The sequence below is a fragment of the Alligator mississippiensis genome, chromosome 7 (genome assembly GCF_030867095.1).
Source record: "Alligator mississippiensis isolate rAllMis1 chromosome 7, rAllMis1, whole genome shotgun sequence".
NCBI lineage: Eukaryota > Metazoa > Chordata > Crocodylia > Alligatoridae > Alligator > Alligator mississippiensis.
Window position 1 is genome coordinate 73,334,155 of NC_081830.1, and position 23,725 is coordinate 73,357,879.

The window sequence follows — 23,725 nt, forward strand, 5'->3', positions numbered from 1 at the left end:
AGAAATGGAACAGTGACACAATATTTTTTTAATTGGGTCAAGAGCAGATCAAGACTTTCACCAAGAACTGCAGTCTAGATGTGCTGCAGTCTCTGACCATATGGCTTGTTGATGAAACTGTATAATGAAACCTGCTGGACTGCGTGCTCTCTCTTTGTATCCTACAGCTATTATAATCCCAGTTATTGTTAATGTAATTGAAATCCTTCATAATTAATGTTCTGGTCATTTTACAGGGAGTCTTTATCTGAAAACATTTCAAATTATGCCTTCTCATCTGTCAGTAGACCTCTTTAACACTTGCAATCTAGCTAAGGTTACTCTTCCTTATTATTTCTTTAATAAACTGTCTCACTTTGGTAGTCCAGCTGCTCAGGACTGTCTTTTCTTCTGGAAATGAAGCAAATTATGTTTACTGTAATAGCATGAGCCATTCCACTGGTTCTGACTACAATGAGTCAATAGCCTATCACTTATACACTAGAGAGTTCACTTCACAGGTATTTATATATCCTTTTATTCTGTCAGCAATTCAGCTACAGTATATTAAAGAAGTCTGGATGAAAACTGGAATAATACCCATAATTTTTAACCCAAAGTGTCATTTATGTGAGCAGGTGTCTACTTCCCAGTTTAGCATTCAGGCCCACATATATAAAACTCCAGTTTTGCCACCAACTTCTTTAGAGACCCTACCAGAACTAACTTTTATATTGCTGGTACTCTTTGTTCTTATCTTATATATTTTCTTAAAATAAAAATTGATCATGCTTCTCCTCCTTCTCCTCCTCTTTCTTTTTACCAGCAACTCGTTTTTTGTGCTCCTTCAAATCACTCCATTTCAGTCCCTACTTTATATTCAGTGACACCTTTTTATATGTACTGATAATAACTACCTTATTTTTTCAGGTAAAATATTGTCATCCCTTCTTCTTGATCAAAATATTCTACTAGCATTTTCAGGGCAGGAATTCTGTGTAGTGGCAGTAAATATTGGGTGTTTCTGAAATAAAAATAGTAGTAAAATATTCTGTCTCTGAACTTCTGTTATCTAATATGCATTTGTAGACATTTCTGTGGAGCATGTCACCATGCTGTTATATTTGCTACGTTGTTATTTAACCCTCACTAACCAATCTTTTAAACATGCTACTAAAAATACTATTTACACCCTTTTGCAACTATGTTATTCTCCCCAGGTTCACAATAGAACAGGAAATTGATCTGAAAGATGTTTTGAAAGGTCTTGGCGTTACAGAAGCGTTTGGCAGAAGTGCTGATTTCACTGCAATGTCTGGTAAGAGGCCCCCTTTTTTTTGACTTTCACATTACAGAATGAAGTCTCAGAAGTATCTGGTGAGGGGGTTGCAAAATTGTCTCTTGCCAGTAAAATACCACTGGGTTTTTTTGACCCAAAAGGGAATTGCAGATTTCTCACAATGTTTAACTCTTTGTATTTGTAACAGTATGGTGAATATTTTCAGAGCCGATCTAAAAACAGAAAAAATTATAAAAACAAATCTGGTTGAGTAGAGGCCACCTTTTGTCTTATGAACCATTCTTCTTAACCTTGTATGCCCAGAGATGCAGCTATTGAACTTGTATGGAAAAAACATGGTGTTATTCAGGGTGTGGAACTCTCTAGCACTAAGAGAAATGTTGAGGCCCAGTAAAGAACAATACTGAGTCTCTGTGACTCAGTGGATTTGTTTTTTGTTTGTTTGTTGTTTTTTTTTTGGGGGGGGGGGGGGAGGTTTACCTCTAGCAGTCTGGATTCAAATCACAAATGGATTGTCATCTTTTATCCCTAGGGGCCATTTGTCCACAGCATGAAGGCATTGTGCAATTAGTCATTTCCCCAGATACCTTTATTTAGAATCAGTGGAAAGTAAAAGTTTTATGAATAAGGTAAATGAGCATATTTGATGCATGTCTGTTCAGACCTGTTGTCAGCACTTTGTTTTCATAAGCACCATTTAGAAATGCATTTCAAATGGACCCAGCCAAAACCAGTTGGATTTTTAATGACTGTAATGCCCTGGAAACGTGTTGAATTGACAGTCACAAAGAGTGAGGAATATCCTCTCTTTCTCAGAATATTCCCGTCTTTTTTGCACAACAGGGACAGACAATAGTAGCACAAGCTTTTCCTTAGTGTACAGCTAGTCTTGACCTTAAGGCAGAGAGACTTGTTCAGTCCCCAGGCTCATTGAATCCTTGCTCTGTAATGAAAAGAAAGTGCCAATTAGGGCTGACCATAGTGTAGGTATAATTTACATTTATACAGCTCCCCCTTGTCCCAGTGCACTGCATTTGTTTAACAAACTGATATACAGCACACATCAAACTTCGGTGTGATGTGCATACTAGAAACTGGGCTATAGCAATAAACTACTATCAAATGATAAATTACTAAATGTCAGTTGTTCCGTGCTGGGTTTTCACTGTTAACCCATAGGTGAAAACTTAAGTGTCTCAGTACTTAACACCAGAGCTACCAGGTTTCCTCAGGGGGGGAAAAAAAACACTAGTGAATAATACATGTTGGGCCCCTGCATTTACAATGCATCAGGTCTGAAGACCTTGGTTTCCAAAGGGGACTTTGCAGTCTCTTCTGCCCTCTCTTTCATCCTCAAAGCCCTGTACTAGAAGGGAAGTAGCTATATGCACTTATAAGAAAGGAGAGTCTCTTTTATGGGTTGCTTAGTCAGCCAGAAAAATTCTTGAGTAATTTGGGTGCATCCTTTCCGTATTGTCCTGCCTGATTGAAAATTTTGGGGTAAAAAGAAAACCAAATATTTCAACAAAAAGTTTAATTTTTTTTCAACTCTTCCACCTTTTGAGCAAACTAGATGTTAAAATTTACCTTTGTTGCTCTGTGTTGGGGTAGTTCCGCATTTTTCCTTCCATCCTCTTTTCATATATCTAATCGTAAAATGGAAAAGGTTGGGGAGGAAGAAAAGCAAAAGAATAAATGCAAAGTTCTTCCAGTTTTTTGGAAACTTGTCAACTGAAAATTACTTCAATTCTCTGAAGTTTCCAAGAAGAACATCTTCCATTTCTTGACCACATTTAATGAAAGCATTGAATCCACAGTAGTTAGTGTGTAGAAACAAAATGAGGAAAGTATCTAAGGTAATTTTAAAATGGCATTTAATGCATGGCAGCTGCAAGGCACACCAGATCCTTTATCTGACGTGGTATAGCACCAGGACCTGAATACAGTAACTCTCTATGAGCAAGAGGCCAGCAAATAGGCTTAATTTGTTTGCATTCAGCCCATGACATTAATAGCTTGTTTAAAGATTTATATTTTGTACAGTTCTGCCTTACAGAACCAAGAAAGGGCTTAAAACCACATACGTATTTTGTTTGAGTGCATTAACGTCTTGGCCATTTAAAGATTAAGTTGTTTATAGAGTAATGTAGAGTATTAAGTACAGGGAAGATAAACGTGTTGCGTCGTAGCACACTAAGTTGCTTTACTGAATTAAGAACACATCCCAGAAGGTGTTGAAAAGGTCCTTCAGAGTTTATTCAATTAGAGCTTCAAAAATATTTCTTTTTTTCTATCTTTAAATTACTTGGAAATGTTGTCTTGGCAGACTAAACAACAGTATTCTGGTTACTTTCCATTCCTATAAAAGGTTACTTTTTATGTTTAATCTTCATGCCACAAAACAAGACTAAAAATAAACATTTGTACAAAAATTGTAAGTGTTACATTCTAAACTGTATGCGCAGTATGCTTGTGTCATTGGGATTGGAGGTCTACCAGTTCACACAGAAGTTAGTGCATTTACTGTGCAAAACTTGGCACTTTAGGACCGCATAGACACAAATATTGAGAGCTTTTTTAATTATATGAAATACTTCTGTTTATATACTCTTAAAATCTAGGAAGACATAAAACCGAGAGCACCTTTAAAGTTAAAAAAAAAAAAAAAAAAAAGTAGTTTCCCCTTTTCTCCTTTGCTTCTGCATTGGCACGTTACCATGGAAAGCCCTTCTGAATTTCCAGCAAATGGTTCTAATTCTGTAAGCAGCCACAGAAGTGGACATCGGTGGAGTTCTGCTTGTGATCATGTGTCAGCCAGTGCAACATTTAGGTTGTTTTATTTTTTCCCTCTCATTCATTTTAAAAATGAGAATGACCTAACTAGTCAGTTGTACTTTTTTGGATGCCTAGAGCATGAAGTCTAAGTACGGTCATTTGGGGGATTTAGGGGGAGTGAATTGAATCAATTCAATTTTGAATGGATTCAAAATGGCTGCCCGATATCAGGTAGGTCGGGATAGGGAGGCTAGCGGTGGGTTTGGGGGACTTACTTGCTCGGCTCCAGCAGCTGCGAATGCTGATAAAAGTGGCTGCACCCAGAACGCCTTGTGGCATGGGATTTGAGAAGGCTGGTTAGTTGGGGCAAAGTGGGTTGAAAAGAGCAGCTAGGGGCTGGGGACAATGGCTGGGTTTTCCCAGCCCTGGGGCTGCACAAGAAAAGTATGCAGAAGTTCCATGCACAGTTTTGACCTAAATCAAATCAATTTCATACTACATAGATCCAGGTTCATCTTAAACTGGGTTCTGCAATTTTTAGACAAGTTTGTGTGCATGGAGCTTTTGTACAGTTACAGGTTTAAACTGATTGCCCATCACTGAGACTGGGTCTATAAGTGTAAAGTCGTCATCAGGACAAGCTAATTTTAAATCAGGTGGCCATTTTGAACCTTATTTAACCTCCTCAAATGTTTGTACTTAGCCAAAGTTAAGAAGAGTATATAAATGCAAATATAAGGCTTGGGTATAATGGGCTTATTGAATGAAAAGTCTTTATCACTAGAAATGATGTAGAAGAATGAAGGAAGTGTCCCTGTCTACTGGTGGTGTGCTTAGGATATATTCTACTTTGGCTTTCCCTTCCGCACAGGAAAGAAAAGCAGTTTCTATGAACCTGCTGATTCCATTCCTTCCTTTGAAAAAAGCTTTTAAGAAGAGCTTGAACTAATGAGCAAAACTTTGTTTTCTGGTGGGGTGCTAAATGCTCTGTTATCAAGAAGGGGAGGGAATCTCTGCCTAATCAAAGCATCCTGTTGGGGCCTGGCCACGCCCCTCCCCCCCCTCCAGCTCAGCACTATAGATGGGAAGGGAGGGCTGCTTTAGCACCCCCCGGCTTCTAGCCTGAGCCGTTGCAAGCATGTACTGGCATTTTCTCAGTCCACAGGAGATGTCTGTGTGGTTACAAGCCAGTTCAGCCTAGGCAGGTTAGACTAACCTGCAAAGATTGAATCAATTCAGGCTCAGGATTTTTGAACGTCTGTCCCTAGAACTATTGATATTAGACAAGAGGTAACATGGATACTGTTTTTTATAAAGGGTTTGTTCTTGTAAACTATACATATGAGGCTTGGCATTTTTGCCATTGGACTCAATCCTTTAGAAGTTCTATCTTACAAACATTTCCTTTATAGTTTCAAATAAATATGACATTCCTCATTTTTTTTGTCCTGAAGTAATCTGTAGTGCATTGGATTGCTACAATGGCAGGTGCTTTTATCTCCAGAGCTGACCTGCACTTCATTAAGTGAAGTAATCTTTTGGGCCTTGTATGTCAAGTGTGGAGTTAATGGGAGGTTTAAAACCTTATTAGAAGTCCCTAAAGTTGTTGTGGCTGAGAAAGATGTCATTCCTTTGGGCTTGCCTGAGCCTGGGAAGTCTATGCTACTTGCTTGTAGTTGCACAAAATCAGAGAAGAGTGAGGAACTTAGAAACAACCTTGTGATAAATTAAGGAAGTGTGCAGACCTGAGTATAATGGCAGGTGAAATTTGCCTCTATCACCATCGTGCATGTTGGAAAGAATACTTCATATTATTCTAGTACATTATTTCACACAAACCTGCAACTTTTTTATGTGCCTAAGCAAGTTTGAATTTTCATGAGATTGTAGCCCCTAAAACTCTTAGGCTTCTGTGTAAATCTCAAAGTGAAAAATCTAAATTAGCCATAGCCACTTGGAACAATGGCCTGAGCATCACAGTGAGACTGTCAAATTTTAAAACGCCCACTTATTATGCAGTGAGATATAAAATACTGATGTATATAATAATACTATTGCATAAATTACACACTCAAATTTTAAATACTGTTGTCAATTACAGTCTCGCGATGTCCAAAAAAAATTGTAGCATAGCAGAAATAGAGAGGTGCCAGGTGACACATACCGATTATCACAGTGAAGATACTGATTACCCTTGCACATAAAGCAAGATTGAAAAGACTTGAGATTTTTTTCATTTGGATGAATAAGATTATATTAGAAAATGCATGGACTAGAGAAGATAAAGTAGGACAAAGTATTTACTCTTTCTCACAATACAAGGACAAAGAGACACCCAGTGAAGCTGAAAGGAAACACAATGAAAAAAGGAAATATCTTTCTGTAATACTGACTTCATAGCCAGTGAATATCATTTGAGGTCAAGAGCTTGATAGAATCAGAAATGTTTTAGACATTTATATGAACAATGAAAGCTATCTGTAGTTATACTAGGTAAGACCTAAAACTATTTTTATAAGGCTACTTAAAACTTCATGCTTCATGGTATAAGGCAGATGCTAACTGAGTGGGTAAGGGAGCACTTCTGTTGTAGGGCTATGCGAAATTTCACCAGGTATTTTGTTTCAAAACTGTTTCGATACATTTTGAGCTCAAAACAGCAAAATCAAAACTAAACAAAAGGCTTTGAAACAACTTCAAAGAAAAATGAGGGCACTCGAACTGTTTCTAAACTTTAGAAACAGTTCGAGTTTCAAAGACAGTCTTACTTGGCTTCAGCGTCAGTCTACACTGGGCATGCACCACACCCAGTACCGGAGAAGATTGCTGCTGCCACCTGGGACTTTGCACCTGCTGCTGCCTCCTCTCAGCCAACGTGTAGATCCGGGGGTGCACACCCCCAGGAGGAGTCCAGCACAGCCCTCCTGGGGGTACAGGCCCCCGGACCTGTGCACCAGATAAGAGAAGGCCGCCGTTGCTGGCAAGTGTCAGGAGTTGTGTTTTGAAGATTTTGAGGTGCAGTTTCCCAGAAACCTCTGCACCTATCTCCTTGAAACTTGACAGGATTCATGCCCTTAGAAGGGGCTACCATCCCTGCTATTTTCATCCAAATGAGGCAAGAAATGACACAGTTTTAGGCATTTTTATGATTCCCCATTATAGCCTATGGGCAAAACGTGTTGAAACAACGAAACAGTTTCGATGAAACAAAATGGGACAGTACTTCGAAACGAAGCAACAAAATGAAACACAGTTCATTCGAAATGGCAAAATGGACATCAAAATGAAACAATGGTGTTTCTCACAGCTCTATTCCTGTATGGGTATTTTGTCAGTTGTGACATCATCTTGCTCAGAAGCTCTTGATGATGCTAGCCACTATTAGCACTGATCTCTGATGCAATGCAGTACAGGCAGTCCTCGGACTTACGACACAATTGGTTCCTGAAAACTGCATCTTAAATCAAAATGTTGTAACTCGGAACCAATTTTTTCGTAAGAAACAATGTTATAAATGGGGGATTGGTTCCTGAACCAAGGCCCAATACCCTATTTTCACCAAAAATACCCCAGAAATTTGTACTCAATCAATTATGGATGAGTAATATAGCTACATTAATGTATTTATATTGTAAATAGCAATCATATTGATTTGGAAGGACTTCTTTGTGGTGACTGCTGGACTTTATGAAGGGCTCTTGGCTGGAGTCTTCTCAGGAGTCTTGGCTGAAGGCTTTATTGGAGTCTTGTCTGCTTTCTTAAAGAAAATGTCCAAGGAAGTTTGGACAGATGTTCTCCAGGGAGATGAGCGATGCAGCGAACTTGTTCGTTGGCATGGCATTGCATCGTATGAAGTGTTGTAAGTCAAAACTGGCATTGTAAAGTTGACAGGGTATCAATTTATAAACGTTGTAAATGCGAAACTTAACTCAAAACGTTGTAAGTTGAGGACTGCCTGCATGTTGATTCCTGATTTCCATAGATTCAGTTTATTATGTCATGGTTTTAAGATCCTGTTCCTGCACCAGGCCCATTACCGGACAACACTCAGCAATAAGTATGATCATTAATAAGTGTTTGCAAGATCAGACTCTAGGAGCAGAGCATTAATCAGGGTTATAGACAAAGGACCCAGTCCTTCAGAATGCTGAAACACCACAGATATCAGGGTAGCTAGGAGCTGCTTAGTCTTGCAGGATCAGGCATTTTGTAAAAAATTAATTAATTAAAAAACCACAGGGATCTATCCCTTAAATGAAGAAGTTTAATTAAAATATCAGATTAGGCTGAATGATCATCTCTTAGCTTGTCTACTGTTAAGTATAAGTATTTCAGGGGTTTTAAAAGAACAATGAGCACACTCAGATGGTACTTTTCTTTCTTTGGGGTCTAGCTCCTGTTTTTACTTAGTAAATACTTTGGTCACCTTAAACATATAATTGACCAGTGAAATGATACACAGCTTTTCGATCTTCCTCTGCCTGCTGCTTTATATTGTCTGCAAACCTGACAGGCAAGGGAGTCAGCAGGCAACTGATAACACAGTGTTTAGTAGCCCATCAAAAAAACAAAAGCCTTTCTCCTTCGTTCAGGCTCTTCTTAAACAGCTTTTTCCAAGGAAGGAACGGAGGGACATTACCAGCTGACCTGTTGATTAGCTACAAAAAGCCCTAAGAGGACACTGTTTTGTCTGCCTCTTCCAATGAAATTGGACACACACACACACACACACACACACACACACACCCCCCCAGCATTAGCTAGCATACCACACGCCTAGGGTCTATGGGGCTGGGGTTCATGCTGTGGGAAATGGGAGGAGGGATTCCCTGCTTGAGCAACAAGCAGCAAGGTGCAGGGGCAGAGGGAAGCCAGACAGACCCTGCTGTGCCTGCAGTCTCTTCCCGAGCTCTGGCTAGGGAGCAGGGTGCAGGGCAGGCCTGTTCTCTGAAGCAGGCAGCCCAGCCCTGGGACAGACATTGCATAAACCGGTTTAGCCCAAATCAGTTGAGTCTGATACTATGTTCTACCAGGTTTATCTTAAACCAGTTTCAGCCATTTTTTAACTGGTTTATGTGCACTGAAATTATGTTCTGTTACAGGTTTAAACCAGTTCATGATCACTTAAACTTGCTTATGTGTAATGTCTGTTCCTAGCCCAAGCGATCTTTACCAGTGCTGAATAGAGTGGAAGAATCACTTCTCTTGATTTGCAAGAGACAGTCTTGTTAATACAACCCAATATGCTCTTGGGGATTTTTTTTACAAGGGCATATTTGTTGGCTTATATTCCATTTATGGTCCACTGCAACCCCCAGGTCCTTCTCTGTAGTCAGGGCCATCCTTTGGGTGGGGAGGAGGGGGATTGGGGCAACTGCCCCGGGCCCTGTGCTTTGGGGGGCCCTGCAAAGCCAGGCAGGGCAGCCACAGCCCCACCCCACACAGTGTTAAAGGGGCCTCGCACAGGCTGATTTGCCCTGGGACCCCGCACCACCTACGGTCATTTCTGTCTGCAGTATATATGAATTTGTATTTTTGTATCATTTGTGTGTGTTTATATATAAAGTCAAATCTATATAAATATGTGTATGTACGTGTGTGTGTGTATCTAGGTATAGATATAGTATGTGTGTATATATTAAGAAATAAATTCAACAGAATACTGTTAGCTTTTTTATTTTAATAAAGGAAATCTCTGTTACAATTTACCAATGTTTGTATGTATAAACAGTGAGAATTATCCCAAGCAGTAAAATGGGATTCTGAGAGGGCTGAACTTGTGTCTCAATAACTTCACATATATGGTAGTTTTACCGGAAAGCTATATTTTACATTTGACCTTAGTATTAGCTGCATAAATAAGCAATGGGATAAATAACTGGTAGAGTTCAAAATGTTAAAGCTTGAACACATTACATACTTTCAGATGATCTCTCTATTAATGAACTTAGGAAAAACAAAGTAATTTTGTGCTTAGTCCACAAGATAAGCAGATGTTATATGACAGATGTACTAAAAATAACACAGTGGAGACTATTTTCCTCCTTCGTTTCAAGATAACAGCATTTCTGAAAGCTTAGAATTGAATCCCAGTAGCTGTGCAGTAGTTGAACAGTCTACTGTACATTTTACCACATACAGTCCCATAGGAAATCAGCTGCAGCTCTTATGGGAGAGATGTTAAGCAGCTGAACTTTTGAGAGTTAGCTCAGTTCTGAGCCAATACAGCTTATCTTGAGTTATTGAGTACTGTTGGGTTTATATGATAGCCAGAGCTATCTTTTTGGCTTAGATGCTATCATTTAATATTATAACTGTTAGATGGAGTTATGAGAAAGGGCTGAAATATATGGTGGACAAATCGGAAAAATGTCCCCACAAGCTCTTCTTTATATATTTATTATTCAATATGTTCAGTTAGTGACCTGAGATCAGGTAGTGTAATGTGTACTATTTTCATGAGAAGGCTTCAGAAATGGAAGAGTGTATTTAAATTGGTTGTCATCTTTTATTATATTTTTGCATTGCAGTGTACTTCTCTGTTATGAGTATTGTTCTTCTTTTGCATCTCTATTACATATTCTTATATCTAACCTGATCTTGTACAATGTATTTTCATGTAGATCAGGGCTGTCCAACTTCTGAGCTTCCAGGGACCACATACCAGGGAGGTGGAATGCACCAGCCACACTGCAGATGCTCCCCCTCACCCAATGCTGCACCCATGCAAGCACTAACCACCACTGTAATGGGCACCCCCTCCCAGCAACATGCAATTCCCTTCTACTGCAACACAAGCCTACACAAGTGTGATGCCCACATGCACGCAGCCCCAATCTTCCTCCTCCATCCCATCAGGCCCTGGACTCACCCTCAGCACCCTGTGCTGCTGCACTGTCTTAGGGGACAAAGGCAGGAAGGAGCAGTGGAGGAGAGTGGGGGAACCTGGAGTAATGGGGGCAGTGGCTGTGGGGTGAGAGCTTGGGGACCATACATTAATCCCTCATGGGCTGCCAATTGGACAGCTCTAATTTGGACTATGTAGATATAACTTTTGTATACATTTAGTTGCCAATGTGTGATGGAAATTGATTAACTTTTCTAGTTAGTAATTTCTTTAGAGCCTTCTGCAACATGATACATTCTCTCAGGATTGGGGAGGGGCAGTGTGTGTGTGTGTGTGTTTATGTGTGCACACACATTGGATCTGATCCTACAGCCTTGGAAATCAATAGCAAAACTCCCAGTGGTTTCAGGATCAGACCCGTATTGAGCTGTTGGAAGAGAGAGAGCGCAAGAAGGACCCATTTGCAATCATACTGGAATGAATGACAGAATTCCCACTGGCACCACTGGGCTCTGGTAACTTCTAGAGTTATTATGCCTTGACCTTAAACATCTTTCCCTTAACTGCAGGAAAGAGAGGAAAATGGGCATGAGAAATTAGGACCCGATTCTGAAAATGGATTTACAGAAGATGTGACGCTTCTGTCTGCATTGAAGCCAAATGTTCTGTTATAACAACGTATTGCTTTCCTCCAAGTCTTGGTTTGCTTTGTCTTTTTTTAAGCTGTTTGAGATGGGCACTGTCTCTTCAGTCTGTTTGTACAGCACCTACCCTGCTGGAGCTCTGATCTTGATTTGAAGTTCTTCAGTGCTGGTGAAAGAGAAGGAAAGGAATACAAATACAAACAAGATAAAAGTTTATTTCGAGGGACTGTTCACGAAGAGAACCTATCCCAGTAACCTGTGTGTTTGTATTCTTCTAATAGCTTTAAAAAAAATGCTTCACTTCTCACTACTGACCCACATCAAATATGTCTTTTTCCCCCTCAGATAACAAAGAGCTTTACCTTGCTAAAGCAATTCACAAGTCATTTATAGAAGTTAATGAAGAAGGCTCCGAAGCTGCTGCTGCCTCAGGTACCCAACTGAAAAAACAATAGATTTACATTATAGGTCTGGCTATCCTATACGTATTAATATTTTTAAAATGTCTTGGTGAAGAGCCAGAAAAGCTGAGCATGACTCAACATGAGGACACAGCACAACAAGCATCCCTCTTTCCTAGAGAGGATGCTAGAAGTTGAAAATGCTAGCATTTTCTTCTTGTGATATGTCATAAAGAGCATGTAAAGTGCTCCGTGGAATATATTCCTCTTCCCCATATTCTTCCTAATGAGAGCTGGGAGAGGGCACAAGCTGTAGTTTTAAAGATAGATTTTCTTTTAGAAACTTGAATCTTGGCAATCTATGGTGATTATTTTCAGAGGGGAGGAGGGCTTTCCTCATGAGTGATCTGCCAATTGAGGAGTTCTCTGCATTTTCTCCAAAATGATTAGAACTAGCTCAGCAATGTTGTTGCACTTCAAGTGCAAAAGCAGAAATGCAAAATGGGGCGTGATAACTTGAAAAGGTTAGTTTGCAAGCAGTAATGCTTCAAGGACTAAATGTCCAAACACAGGCAAGTGAGTTCTGTTATCTACCAGTTTATGTTATTAGGTGATCCCTCCTCCCCACCCACCCCCACCAAATGTACTTGTGCTGTTCTTTTGAGAAAGGTAAAGATTAACTTCCCTTTGTACAAATTCCATAGCAGTTCTGCATTTGGAATTTAACATTCATATGTATTCCTGGCACGCATAAGTTTTTATTGCCAATGCAGTGAAAGGTAATGAAACACTTAGAAATAATAAAACTCTAGAGAAATCCTTACATTTCCAAATACAAAATAGTAATCATAATAATAAAGAACCAAATTTTTCATAGTAAGTTTTATCCTTAGTTTCTTTGCTATTTACTGTATTTAAAGAAGCAAGTTAATTTAAAAGCTGCAAGATAGGCATGTCCATTAAGCTGGTGGTGCTCAACCTGTGGCCCAGATCCAGCCTGTGGAGCCTGTCAGCCAGCCCATGGCTCTCCCACATGGGTCTGGACATTTGGTGGAAGGGTAGCAGGGGCAGTGTTAATTGCTGTTCCTCTGCTGCCAAATTTCTAGACCTGTGAAAAGCTTCTCAAGCTGGATGTCATGTCCTTGCATGCTCAATCACACTGGTGCACAGTTGGGCTGTTATACAGAATTGCTTCATTGCCAGACTCGGGCACACAGGGTCAGGGCAGCACGTGACCAAGTCCAAGCATGCCAGATCACTTCCATGGACCCAACCCAATGCTGGATCCAGCCTGCAGATTGGCCCCACACCACTCATCCAGCCTGCAGGGCCACATAAATTGAACATCATTTCACCAAAATAAGGGGTTACCTATAAGTAACAAAAGCAAGCTTGAGCATTACCTGGCCCAATAAAGGTTGTTAGACTGTTTGCTATAATGCATTTCTTTTCAAAAGGGAATGGCTTTCATAACTCTCCTTAAGATTCTGCCTTTTTGTAAATTATAAGCTGTTCCCTCAGCACTGGAAATAAATTGTGTCACTGGCCATTGTTAATCATTCTTGGAACATAAATAGACATGTAATTACTTCGTAAGTCTGTTTCATTTTAGATTAGATTGTTCGTACTATTTCTTGGTGACATTCAGTGCAGTAGTGAAGGCTTTAATGTCTATCCGTGAGCTATACAAGTATCACTTGCAAATAAGCTAACCTATTATAGAAGAGAACAATATGGAAAAGATGTGGCAATGGCCAACATGCTGCCTCTTTGTTTTTTCCCCTCAGGAATGATTGCCATTAGTAGAATGGCAGTGCTGTACCCGCAGGTCATAGTTGATCATCCATTTTTCTTTCTGGTCAGGAACAGGAGAACAGGTGAGTGCATAGCTACTTTTTAATTCTTCTGAGTGAATCCCCACTGAATGCAGGCAGCAGAAACTGCCTATTTTGGATCAATAAACTGGTCTTCTGGTATATTTTTTGTTCTCTGAAATACTTACTACTCAGAGGTTAGCTTTAAAAAAAATGTCATTTTTTTTGTGCATTCTTTAGCACTCCTCCAAAGTAAAAAAAGACCCAGAACAGGCCAGAAATTATTTTTGCTTGTGTTTGATAAGCAGTTTTGAAGAAAAAATTACTAAAAGTGGGGACAAAATTGCTGTTGTAATCTTGAAGGATAGCTGTACATTTGACTTCATACAGAGATGTGAGGCTGCTGCCCTGAAGCAGTCCGTGTTCTTGGACTTTGACTTCAATAATGACTGTCCTTCGTTGAAGCCAGCAACATTTGTTCAACAGGATTTGCCTTCATACCAACTGGCTTCCTTAATGCACAGATACTAGGGATATGAATGATTCTGTGGCACCATTGATGTTTGGTGACAGGCAAGGATAGGGACAGCACTCATTAGCAAAATGGGCAATGATTAAGTAATGTCTTGGTTTTATATGTATCATTTGTTTTTGCTAACGATGTGGATATGACTGGATAATAAATGATACGTTACTACACAGCCATTTAGCAAACAAAAATCTGTGTGTTTGGCATTTTTATCTCATCTGCAGCAAAATCCAGCCACTTTAGTGCATCTGAAGTGAGTCTGGCCCATCATGCAAAAAATACCCATAGTTATTGTTAAACATTTACATTGCTGTAGTCTCTAGAGCCCAACCAAGCTTGACCCCACTGGACTATAACCATGCAAATGTTGACAGCCTGTGTCACAAACCTTGCAACAGATGGGCAAGGTACACCAAAGAAACCCAGCAACAAGTGTGGCAAAATACAAAACCTTGGTTCAGAATCTCTCCAGAGTACTAGTGAGCGATTAATAAACTGGCCTGGTTAGACTAGAATTGTTTGTTCTCCATGGGGACTGACTAGCTCAGAGACTGGTGCTGGTATATAGATACTTTGTCTTTAGGACATAGAGAAGTAGGGCTGGAAGGGACCTCAGGGGGTCATCTGATCTAGTCTGACCCCCTCCCCTGCCTGAGGCAGGATAATCCTTAATCCAATCATCCCATGCAACAATAATCTAAACTGTACATAAGACTACCTGACAGCATAGACCTATAGACAGCACCCTAACCTGCTGCAGGTAAAGGAAGGAAACCATGGCAGCCAATGTCCTGCTTCTATAAAATGTTGTTACTATATGCACAAGTGGTGCCAGGCAGAGGGCCACACCACCCACTACAGAGGAAGACAAAACCCCCCCATAATCCATACCAATCTGACTGGGGTAGCAGTCCTTCCTGACCTCAGATATGATGATTGGTCTGACCTTGAGTGGAGGGGCAAGACCTTCTTGCCAGGAACCACTACCTTTGCTCCTAGCAAGAGAATTGGCACACCCTAATTGACGTCCCCAGCCTTGGCTGTAGCCAGCACCCAGTGCCTCTGCAGAGGCTTAAAAACACCCTAAAAAGGATCAGGGGGCAGGAGCAACCAGCAATGCCCAGAAGCATTGGAAAAGCCTATGGTAAAAAAATAGATGTAGCTACACCTAAATAATCCCTGACCAGTGGCTGTCCAACCTCTTCTTTAACACCTCCAGTGATGAAGAGTTCACAACTTCCCTAGGCAGCCTATTCCACTGCCTCACTATTCTCACACTGAAGACGTTTTTCCAGATATCCAGCCTCAATTTACTTTGCTACAGCTTCAAGTCAGTCCACATCCTCTCTCTTGCAGCAAGAGAAAAAAGGTTCTTTCCCTTTTCTTTATGGCAGCCCTTTAAGTATTTGAAGATTGCTATCCTGTCCCCTCTTAAGTGCCTTTTCCACGAACTGAACGTGCCTAGTTCCTTCAGCCTCTCTTCATATGACTTGACTTCCTGGCACTTAATCATCTTTCTTGCCTGCTTCTGGGCTCTCTCTAACTTCTCCATGTCCTTTTTTAAATTGTAGAGCCCAGAACTGCACACACTCCTCCAGATTAGGCCTAACTAGTGCCAAGTAAAAGCACTGTTGCCTCCCATGTCTTGCATCTTATGCTTCTATTGATGTATTCAAAACCACAGTGGCCTTTTGTGCAGCTGAATCACACTGCAGACTCATATTGAGTCTGTGGTCTACCAGGATTCACAATTCCTTTTTCCTTAGAGCTGTCATCAAGTCAAGTGTCCCCCATTTGTATTTGTGTTTTTGATTATTGCTTCTGAGATGTAGCACCTTGCATTTGTCCATATTGAACTTCATCCTTTTATCTGTAGCCCAACTTTCCAGTCTGTCGAGATCCATCTGAATTTCCCTCTCATCCTCTGTTCACAATTGTTCCAAGTTTCATGTCATCCATTCAGGTGGAGCAAGTCAGTAAAAGACTTGAAGTGTTTTATCACTCTGTGACTGTAGTTGCTTCTGGGCCTGATTTTTCATTCTTTTGAGATTTTGCCAGTTAAATTCCAAAGGAGCAGAAATCCCAGGAGCTGTCTGTGGGCAGATGCCTATGTTGTAGTTAATGCTAGCTGCCATTGTGTGAGAGTCTTCCCCAGAAATCAAGGGTTGGAATGGAAGTGGAGGAGACTAAGCTATCTGCTTGATATCCAGTGATGATTCCTCCAGGGATCTTATCCAAAGCCCATTAAAATCTATGAATCTTTCTATTGATTTCAGTGGGCTTTGCAGCAAACCCTGGAGTAAATTGAAATGTATTGACAGTATGTACTTTTGTTGCTTCTGTCTGTACTGTACCTGTTCTGAATATAAAGATGCCTTCATTCTCTAGGGCTCTCAATCCATCGCCTTTCATGGTTACTAAATTATTTCTCACTCTTACGTACACACATCTTCTAAACATTGCATTGCATAAATTCTCATTTTCATATTGCATTTGTTCATCACCAGGTAACTACAAACCATGGGGAATGTTCTCAAAGTGTTGTTCTTCTACATGATTCTGATTTTTGCCTTGTCCCTCTTGGTTTAGGAACAGTCTTGTTCATGGGAAGAGTAATGCACCCAGAAGCAATGAATTCAAGTGGCCATGACTTTGAAGAACTCTAACTCTCTTCACCACCATCACCTGATTTAAAAAAAAAAGAGGAAATAAGCACACTGAGTTTGCAATTGATATATTTAAGGTTTGCCGTGTTTAAAGACACTGTCTAAAATACTTTCAGATTTAACTGTGGCTTAAAATTACAAGCCAGGCTTGTGGAGGAAAGCTTTCAGTATTAAAATAATGGTTCTATTGCTGTCATTGTGAATGCTGTGTTGGTCCTTAAAATAAAATTGTGTATATGTCAACATATGTGTTTCTTCTTCTAGTGAATTGTAATGCAAAACTTCACTAATTGTTCATTACTGGATTTCTTCCATCCCACAGCTGATTTGGTCAGTACAATACAACAAAACTATCTATACTTGATGATTAACAGAGCTGTGTGAAATGTTAATATAAAACTGCAGTCTCTTCCCGCTCCTAGAAAAGAGTGGCAAACAGATTAGATCTCATTAAAGGCAATAGCAAACCTCAAGCATGGTGGGGTTTATTTTGTTAAATAACTGTTGCTAGCTGCCTTGCGTGAAAACTCCCACATGTGAATCTAAAATGTTGTTTAGATGAATACTTCTGCATGTGACACTGAAATTCATTTTCCATAAATGTTGATGCCAATAAAACTCACTCACAGAAATGTTTGAGACTAGTGAACGCAGAGCAGCTGTGAGTAATGGCTGATGTGAAATAATTAAAATATCCGCATAAATATTTGCAGATGATTTTTTTTCTTCTAAGTATTTGCCAGGTTTTGCTAATTCTAGCTCTGCAGTATCTTGTGTCAGTAAGCAAGAATGACTTTTTTTCCTAACAAAACAGCACTCTCATTATCATTCTAAAATATGTGAAAAGCTCCAATTCATAAGTAAACATCTAATGGAATCTAATCCTTTTTTCATCTTAAACTACTTATTGAGACTAAACTGCCAGACTTAAAAAAAATAAGAAGATGCATGCATGAACCTAAATATCAGCAGAGAGAATATCAGCCATGCCCATTCACAGGAGGACACAGAACACACCTGCTGTCTCCAGACACTGATGTATAATTATTGCATCCCACTTTGTGCAAAATATAAAACTAATTCTGACTGCTAACCCAGGGAAGAGAGCAAGAGAATGATGCTGAGCGGAGCTTTTTTGGAAGCGTAGCCTAATCTATAGCAAAACATACAATCTTTGCATAATAACCGAGTGTCTTGAATCAGCAGGAATATTCTGTTGAATTCTATGAGAGTATGTTCAGGTGTCATCTCTGGAAAAGGTATTGATTGAGTTTAAGATTAAACTGTTCACAGTTCTATCGTTTTCAGAACTTCCATACGGTGACACTGTATTTTTTACAGGGCTTTTCCATGCCCATATCTTGAGCTCAGCACTTGGACAAAAGAGCTGACCTGAGCATTTGAACAAAGTGTTGAGAAGGAAAGTTATCTTGGAACACACTTCTCACACCAGGCTGCAGGGGCGCTTGTACATGTGACAGGGGTTTAATCCCCATTGTCTTATTCTGTGCCCCCTAAATTGAAACGGTGGGGCATGGAATAAAACCCTGGAGACCAAACCATTACACTGGCTGACACTGCTCTGCCGCTCAGGTTTATTAAGCTGCCTAGCACTATCTGCAGCAAAGAGGTTTTCTGCAGCTCGTTGGTATATTGTTGCACTCTAAGGTCTTAGTAAGATTTTGCATCCTAAATAGCACATCCACAGAGAATGATTTCCTAAACACCGCTCCAATAAACTATTCTGGATTTCTTTTCCTCATTTTGAACTAGAAAACTTAGAACATACTTCCGGTGAACAAGAAGCAGAAACTTTACAAAGACATTTTTCCACTGGCCAAATCTAGCCTTGGTACAATGAGAAACTACTCCAGGGACATCACCAGAGTTTAGCCAAAAGTTACGTTTGCCTTGGAAGTGCAGTTTCTGTACCATGTTGCATCAGAACATTTATCAGTACTAGAATTAATGTACTGCTTGGTTAAAAGTGCTACAGATGCTAAGTATGATCTTTGTGTTATTGAACCTGTGGGAGGCAGGCTAAATTTAAGTATCAGACTATAGTTAAAAATAGCTAAAAGTACCAAACAAGTTATACAAAAAAATCTCTGAAATGTAATTTCAAAGGTATAGATCTTTTTATTCAATACCCACATAAGTGCAAAGATTTGCAAAAACTTAAAAATTAAGTATTAAGCAAAATATCTGCATTATGACCAAAAATCCCCAAACCTTGGCTCAAAAATCCCCAAGAATGTACAAACATTTTACTTTCGTGATGCACTTTGCGAATACTAACTATTAAAAGTTCTTAGTAATGTTGCTTTCAAGCTGTACTATTGCTGGATCTGTCACAGTGCATTTTTGCATAATGTTTTCTGCAACCCTGTTGATGTCACAATGAATTATGTAGGTTAGTTAAGGGGTATTGATGATGGCATTAATATTCTAAAGTTATAGAGTTAGCATTTGTTAGGTTTACGTGCTGCTTTTATTGTTAAAATGTTAATAATGAGCTAAATGTTTTCCTCAGATTTAGCAAATGGCCTGTCATAGCTGCTCTCCCATGTATAGGCTCTGGATCTAAAAGAGGCAAGAAAGGGTAGGTAGAAAAATGGATGCTGTCATTGACATTGTGTTCAATCCAGTTCAAGTTAATACTCACTGATCTAGCTAGTCTTCCTTGTAGTGTGAAAGGGAAGGACAGTGTGGGTATGCCTTGATCAAAGCCATGGATGCAGGCTTGCTAGGGAACCGTGGGGAATATGTTGCAACTATAATAGATGCCCTGACATAGACCATAAGTTATCTGCAAGCAGGAGGGGCCACGCTCTGAGAGAATGTGCAGAAATTCACATTCCTAGCACCACAACAAAAGAAGCCCTCAACGGGAGAGGAGGGGACCTTATCCTTTTACCAACTGCAATGTGAAGCCAAGAACAAATATTCCTCTTGGGCTGCCTTGGCAGACATGGAACAACTACTTTCATATTTTTGAAAATGTAAGTGTTTGTTCCTGTGTTGCTGAAAGCCTAATTCATAAACTTTTTAAAGTATCAAGTATGGAACACAAGTGGTGGCTGGGCAAGAGCAACTCTTAGACAATATGGGTGTTTTTACATATGCCCCAGGGTGTGAGAGGGTTATTCATGCAGGTTTAAGAAAATGTTAGACAAACACTTGAATAGTATGGTTTAGCTAGGGATGATTCCACCTGGAGGAGGGGGTTAGAATAGATGACCTCCTGAGAGCCCTTCCAGCTCCACCTTCCTATGATTCTGTAACTCATGGAAGCACTCTTCCTATTCCACGTTGAAAGTTGGGGACCATTGTAGGCCATAAACCAGTGTAGTGATTATGATTCCAGTGTGTTAATGGTCCGGGATATGGATAGAGTATACAGAGAGATGCATCTGTATGATGCCACATGCTGGTTTAAGCTAAGATTTACCCCTCTGTCACCAACAGTCCCTACAAACAGCTTGGTACACAGCTCAGTAAGCTTTTCCATGACTTTTTCCTTAGAAAATAAGAAAAGCAGCCTATACATTGTTGATTTTTAATCAATGTCCAGGTTCTGCTTCACTGCATTCACTGTTAGAACTACCAGTGCCTTTGTGCCATCACGGAGCCTATCACATGCGAAAGAATCATTTGAAAAAAAAATTTAGAGAATGCCAGCTTTTTTTAAGGACGAATAATAAATTTGAAAGAGAGAGGCTTCAAACCAACCCTTTGTCCCCATTCAGTCAAATCCATGGTCTTCAAAAAGTAACAGGCTCAAAATTTTTATAATGGTACTGCATTACCTCAAGTACTGCTTGTCTTCATCAAGGGCAAGCATTCCCCCGGGACTCTAGCTCTTGGCCAGAGCCACCCAGGAGTGATTCTTCCCAGCAGCAAAGTCATTACAGCAATCTTAGGAGAAATGGTGATGGCTAGTATCAGACCTCCAATACCCTCTGTGTCTAAATTTCAAATACCATTTCATGTTGTCAAGCATTCATTTCCACTTGAATCACTTGTATTTGCAAATACGTTCCATAAAAAACACGGGGCTATAGTTTAGCTTTCTCTTTTAATTTGTTTTGGTGCAAATAAGGTTACTCTGGATTTACATGGATGCAACACCTAGCAGAATGAGACCCAGTGGTTTTGAAATTGTGTTCTGCAAAACACTAGGCTTCCATGATGGATCATCAGGGCTTCCGCAAAGAGATTGGGGGAGCAAGCCACGGGGCTGTGTGCCACCATTGCCAAGCCAGGTCATCTAGCTTCATGTCAGTTCACAGGACAGATAGGTGTTGTGTGGCAGAAGTGATATGAAAGGGTTCCATGATTTTAGCAAGTTTGAAAACCTCTGATTTCATCCATGAAGTAAGACATGTTTTCTGTATCAGTCCTCCACTGAGTTCAGAGAGACTTGTCTGTGCAAGATTTGTTGCAATAGTAGTTAAGATAGACTTAAGACAATGCAAAAGAAGTGCAGCGGAGAAGTGCTTGCATTTTCTGTGAGAAGGAACAGCTCTTGAAACAGGTGGTATTTAAAGAAGGACATATGTATTTCCTTCAGCTTCCTAGCCTGGACAGATTGTTGGCAATTGCAAAGGAGATTTAAAAATGGGGCATTTTTTTCTCAATGAAGTAGTAGGCTTATTATGGTCAATTATTGCCCACAGTCTGCTGGCAGGAGCTACCAGCTTTTGAAAAGCAAGAACTAAAAAAGAGAGATGTTCCATCAAGCAAATGGAGTAATTCTGATTCTGTGTAAGGATGCATCAATCAGTTTGGTGTGTGGAGAAAAAATGGAAGTTTATTCTAATTTATTTTGTTTATTAACTAAAAAACTGAGCACTGGACTTGAGAGCCAGTAACTTCTGAATCCTTGTTGTTGTCTTGATCCTGACTCCTAATTCTTACTTGGGAAAAGTAACGTAAGAGAATGAATTTTGCCACGTCATCTGCCAAAGAGCAGTAACAAAACTTGGGTAAATATTTTAGAAGTTAGTTGGCTTATATGTACTAGGTCCTGTAACCTCCAGTATTAGGAAATGAAGGACTGTAGTCTCGTTGGCTGGCTGGCTGGCTGTCTCTGTTTTTCCAAGGATTTTCTAAAGTATATTTAGTTTATTTCAGTGATCATGGGATTTCAGCCTAAATAAAAATGTTAGATGTTTGCTGAAAAAGTTGTGGAAGGTGAGTTACCTTAAATGGTACAATCAATATGTGATGTACTTGCTCAAAGAATTTACTTAAAATGACCAAATCCTGGAGGTCAATGGGAACTAAGATTTAAATCGATTTAAAGATTGAAATAGAACTATTTCAGTATTTCCACTTTGTGTTCCATTAATTCTCTGAGTTTATCAAAGATCCTATTACAACTCACTAGGGTAGTCTGGCAATTACTAAAATCTGAAATGCTGTTGTGACTTGGCAGTCTCATAAGATTTTGCACTCACCAGACATTTGACAAGCATCTGCCTTCCAAGAAATTGGAAAATTTGGCAGGAAAAGGAAGTCAGAAGTGTGCAAGCCATATGAAGGCAAATTAAAGTGGTTGGCATGCTGATATTCTCTGGCCTTAAGGGTTGGGTTAGACCCCTCACAAGCTGAAATGGCATGTTATGGTATTTGTACTGTCATTGGAAAATTTCTGAAACAGGAAAATGATTGCATTGTATTTTGTCTATCAGAGGCAAATGGATATTCTCATTTGTAAAATAAAGGTGCACAGGAATTAGCTAGCCTAAAGTCTGACAATGTCTGTGACACATATGAGATAAACTAGTTCATATCCCTTATGCGACTGTCTTATCAGAACTTTTCTTCCAAAAAATATTTATTAATCAGGCAGGTTTATTGAACCATGAAAGAGTTTTGGTTAAATAGAATCAAGCTGTACATATTTCCTTTGTTAGCAGATTACTGTCTATATTCTGCCTCTGCAAAGATCAGCTAGACTGCCTCATGTATACGATCCAAAGACTCCGTGACCCACAGCAGCAAAGAAAAAATATATTTTCTAAGATTATGAAACACATATTAGGGAGGTGTAACATCATTTACAGCAGGATGTGACCAAGCTGAAATTCCAAGCAGTAAATTCTATAGACTGGAAAATACCCACTCTATATATAAAGTGAAAATTTGGAAATTAAAAATTCAGGGTGGGTTTTTCAAAAATTCTTCCCATTACCTTCAATAGGGGCTGAGTTAGGTGCATACCAAACATTTGAAAATCCTGTCCTTATACATCAGCTCATTAGAACCATAATATTCTTCTTGGGCATGATTCACCTTAGGTTTAATATAGCTTTACAAAGAACAGAGAGGTGCAAAATTGGGAGAGGACAAGACTGAATCAAGTCTATGGGATTATTGGAGGAAAAAATACCAAAAGGTTTAATATCAGATGGGATGCAAACTGGAAGATTTAGTCAAAGCTTGTAACTCGCTTGTGCCTGCCAACTAGAGACAAAAGAAGAAGCCACAAGGTGTCACTGTCACCTAAGGGGTACTCTGTTATGGACAACAGCTCAAAGGAGTAGCTTAATAGGACTGGGTTCTGCCCAGAGGTAAGTCCATGCAGTCCCCAACAAAATCCATGGGAGCAGTCTTGTTTGAAAGCCTAATTATACCTATCTGAGATGATCAACTGGGCTGGCTCACTACATCACCCCTACTGCACAACACTGGCCTGTTTCTTTGCTTCCTGACAGTAAAGTATTACAATAAGCTTATGGCTTCAGTAGCCTTGAGATAATGTC

At 39.8% G+C, this 23,725-nt stretch overlaps 1 protein-coding gene across 1 annotated transcript in view; it reads left to right on the plus strand.

Annotated features, from left to right (window-relative positions):
• Positions 1 to 17,198, plus strand: part of SERPINI1 (serpin family I member 1) — an 89,653-nt gene extending 72,455 nt beyond the window's left edge. Inside the window, exons 6-9 of the mRNA XM_059731125.1 lie at positions 1,200 to 1,297; positions 11,891 to 11,977; positions 13,734 to 13,823; positions 16,879 to 17,198. Coding sequence (XP_059587108.1) covers positions 1,200 to 1,297; positions 11,891 to 11,977; positions 13,734 to 13,823; positions 16,879 to 16,955 — 352 coding nt within the window. The 3' untranslated portion in view covers positions 16,956 to 17,198. The remainder of the gene's footprint in view (positions 1 to 1,199; positions 1,298 to 11,890; positions 11,978 to 13,733; positions 13,824 to 16,878) is intronic.
• The last annotated feature ends 6,527 nt before the right edge of the window (positions 17,199 to 23,725 follow it).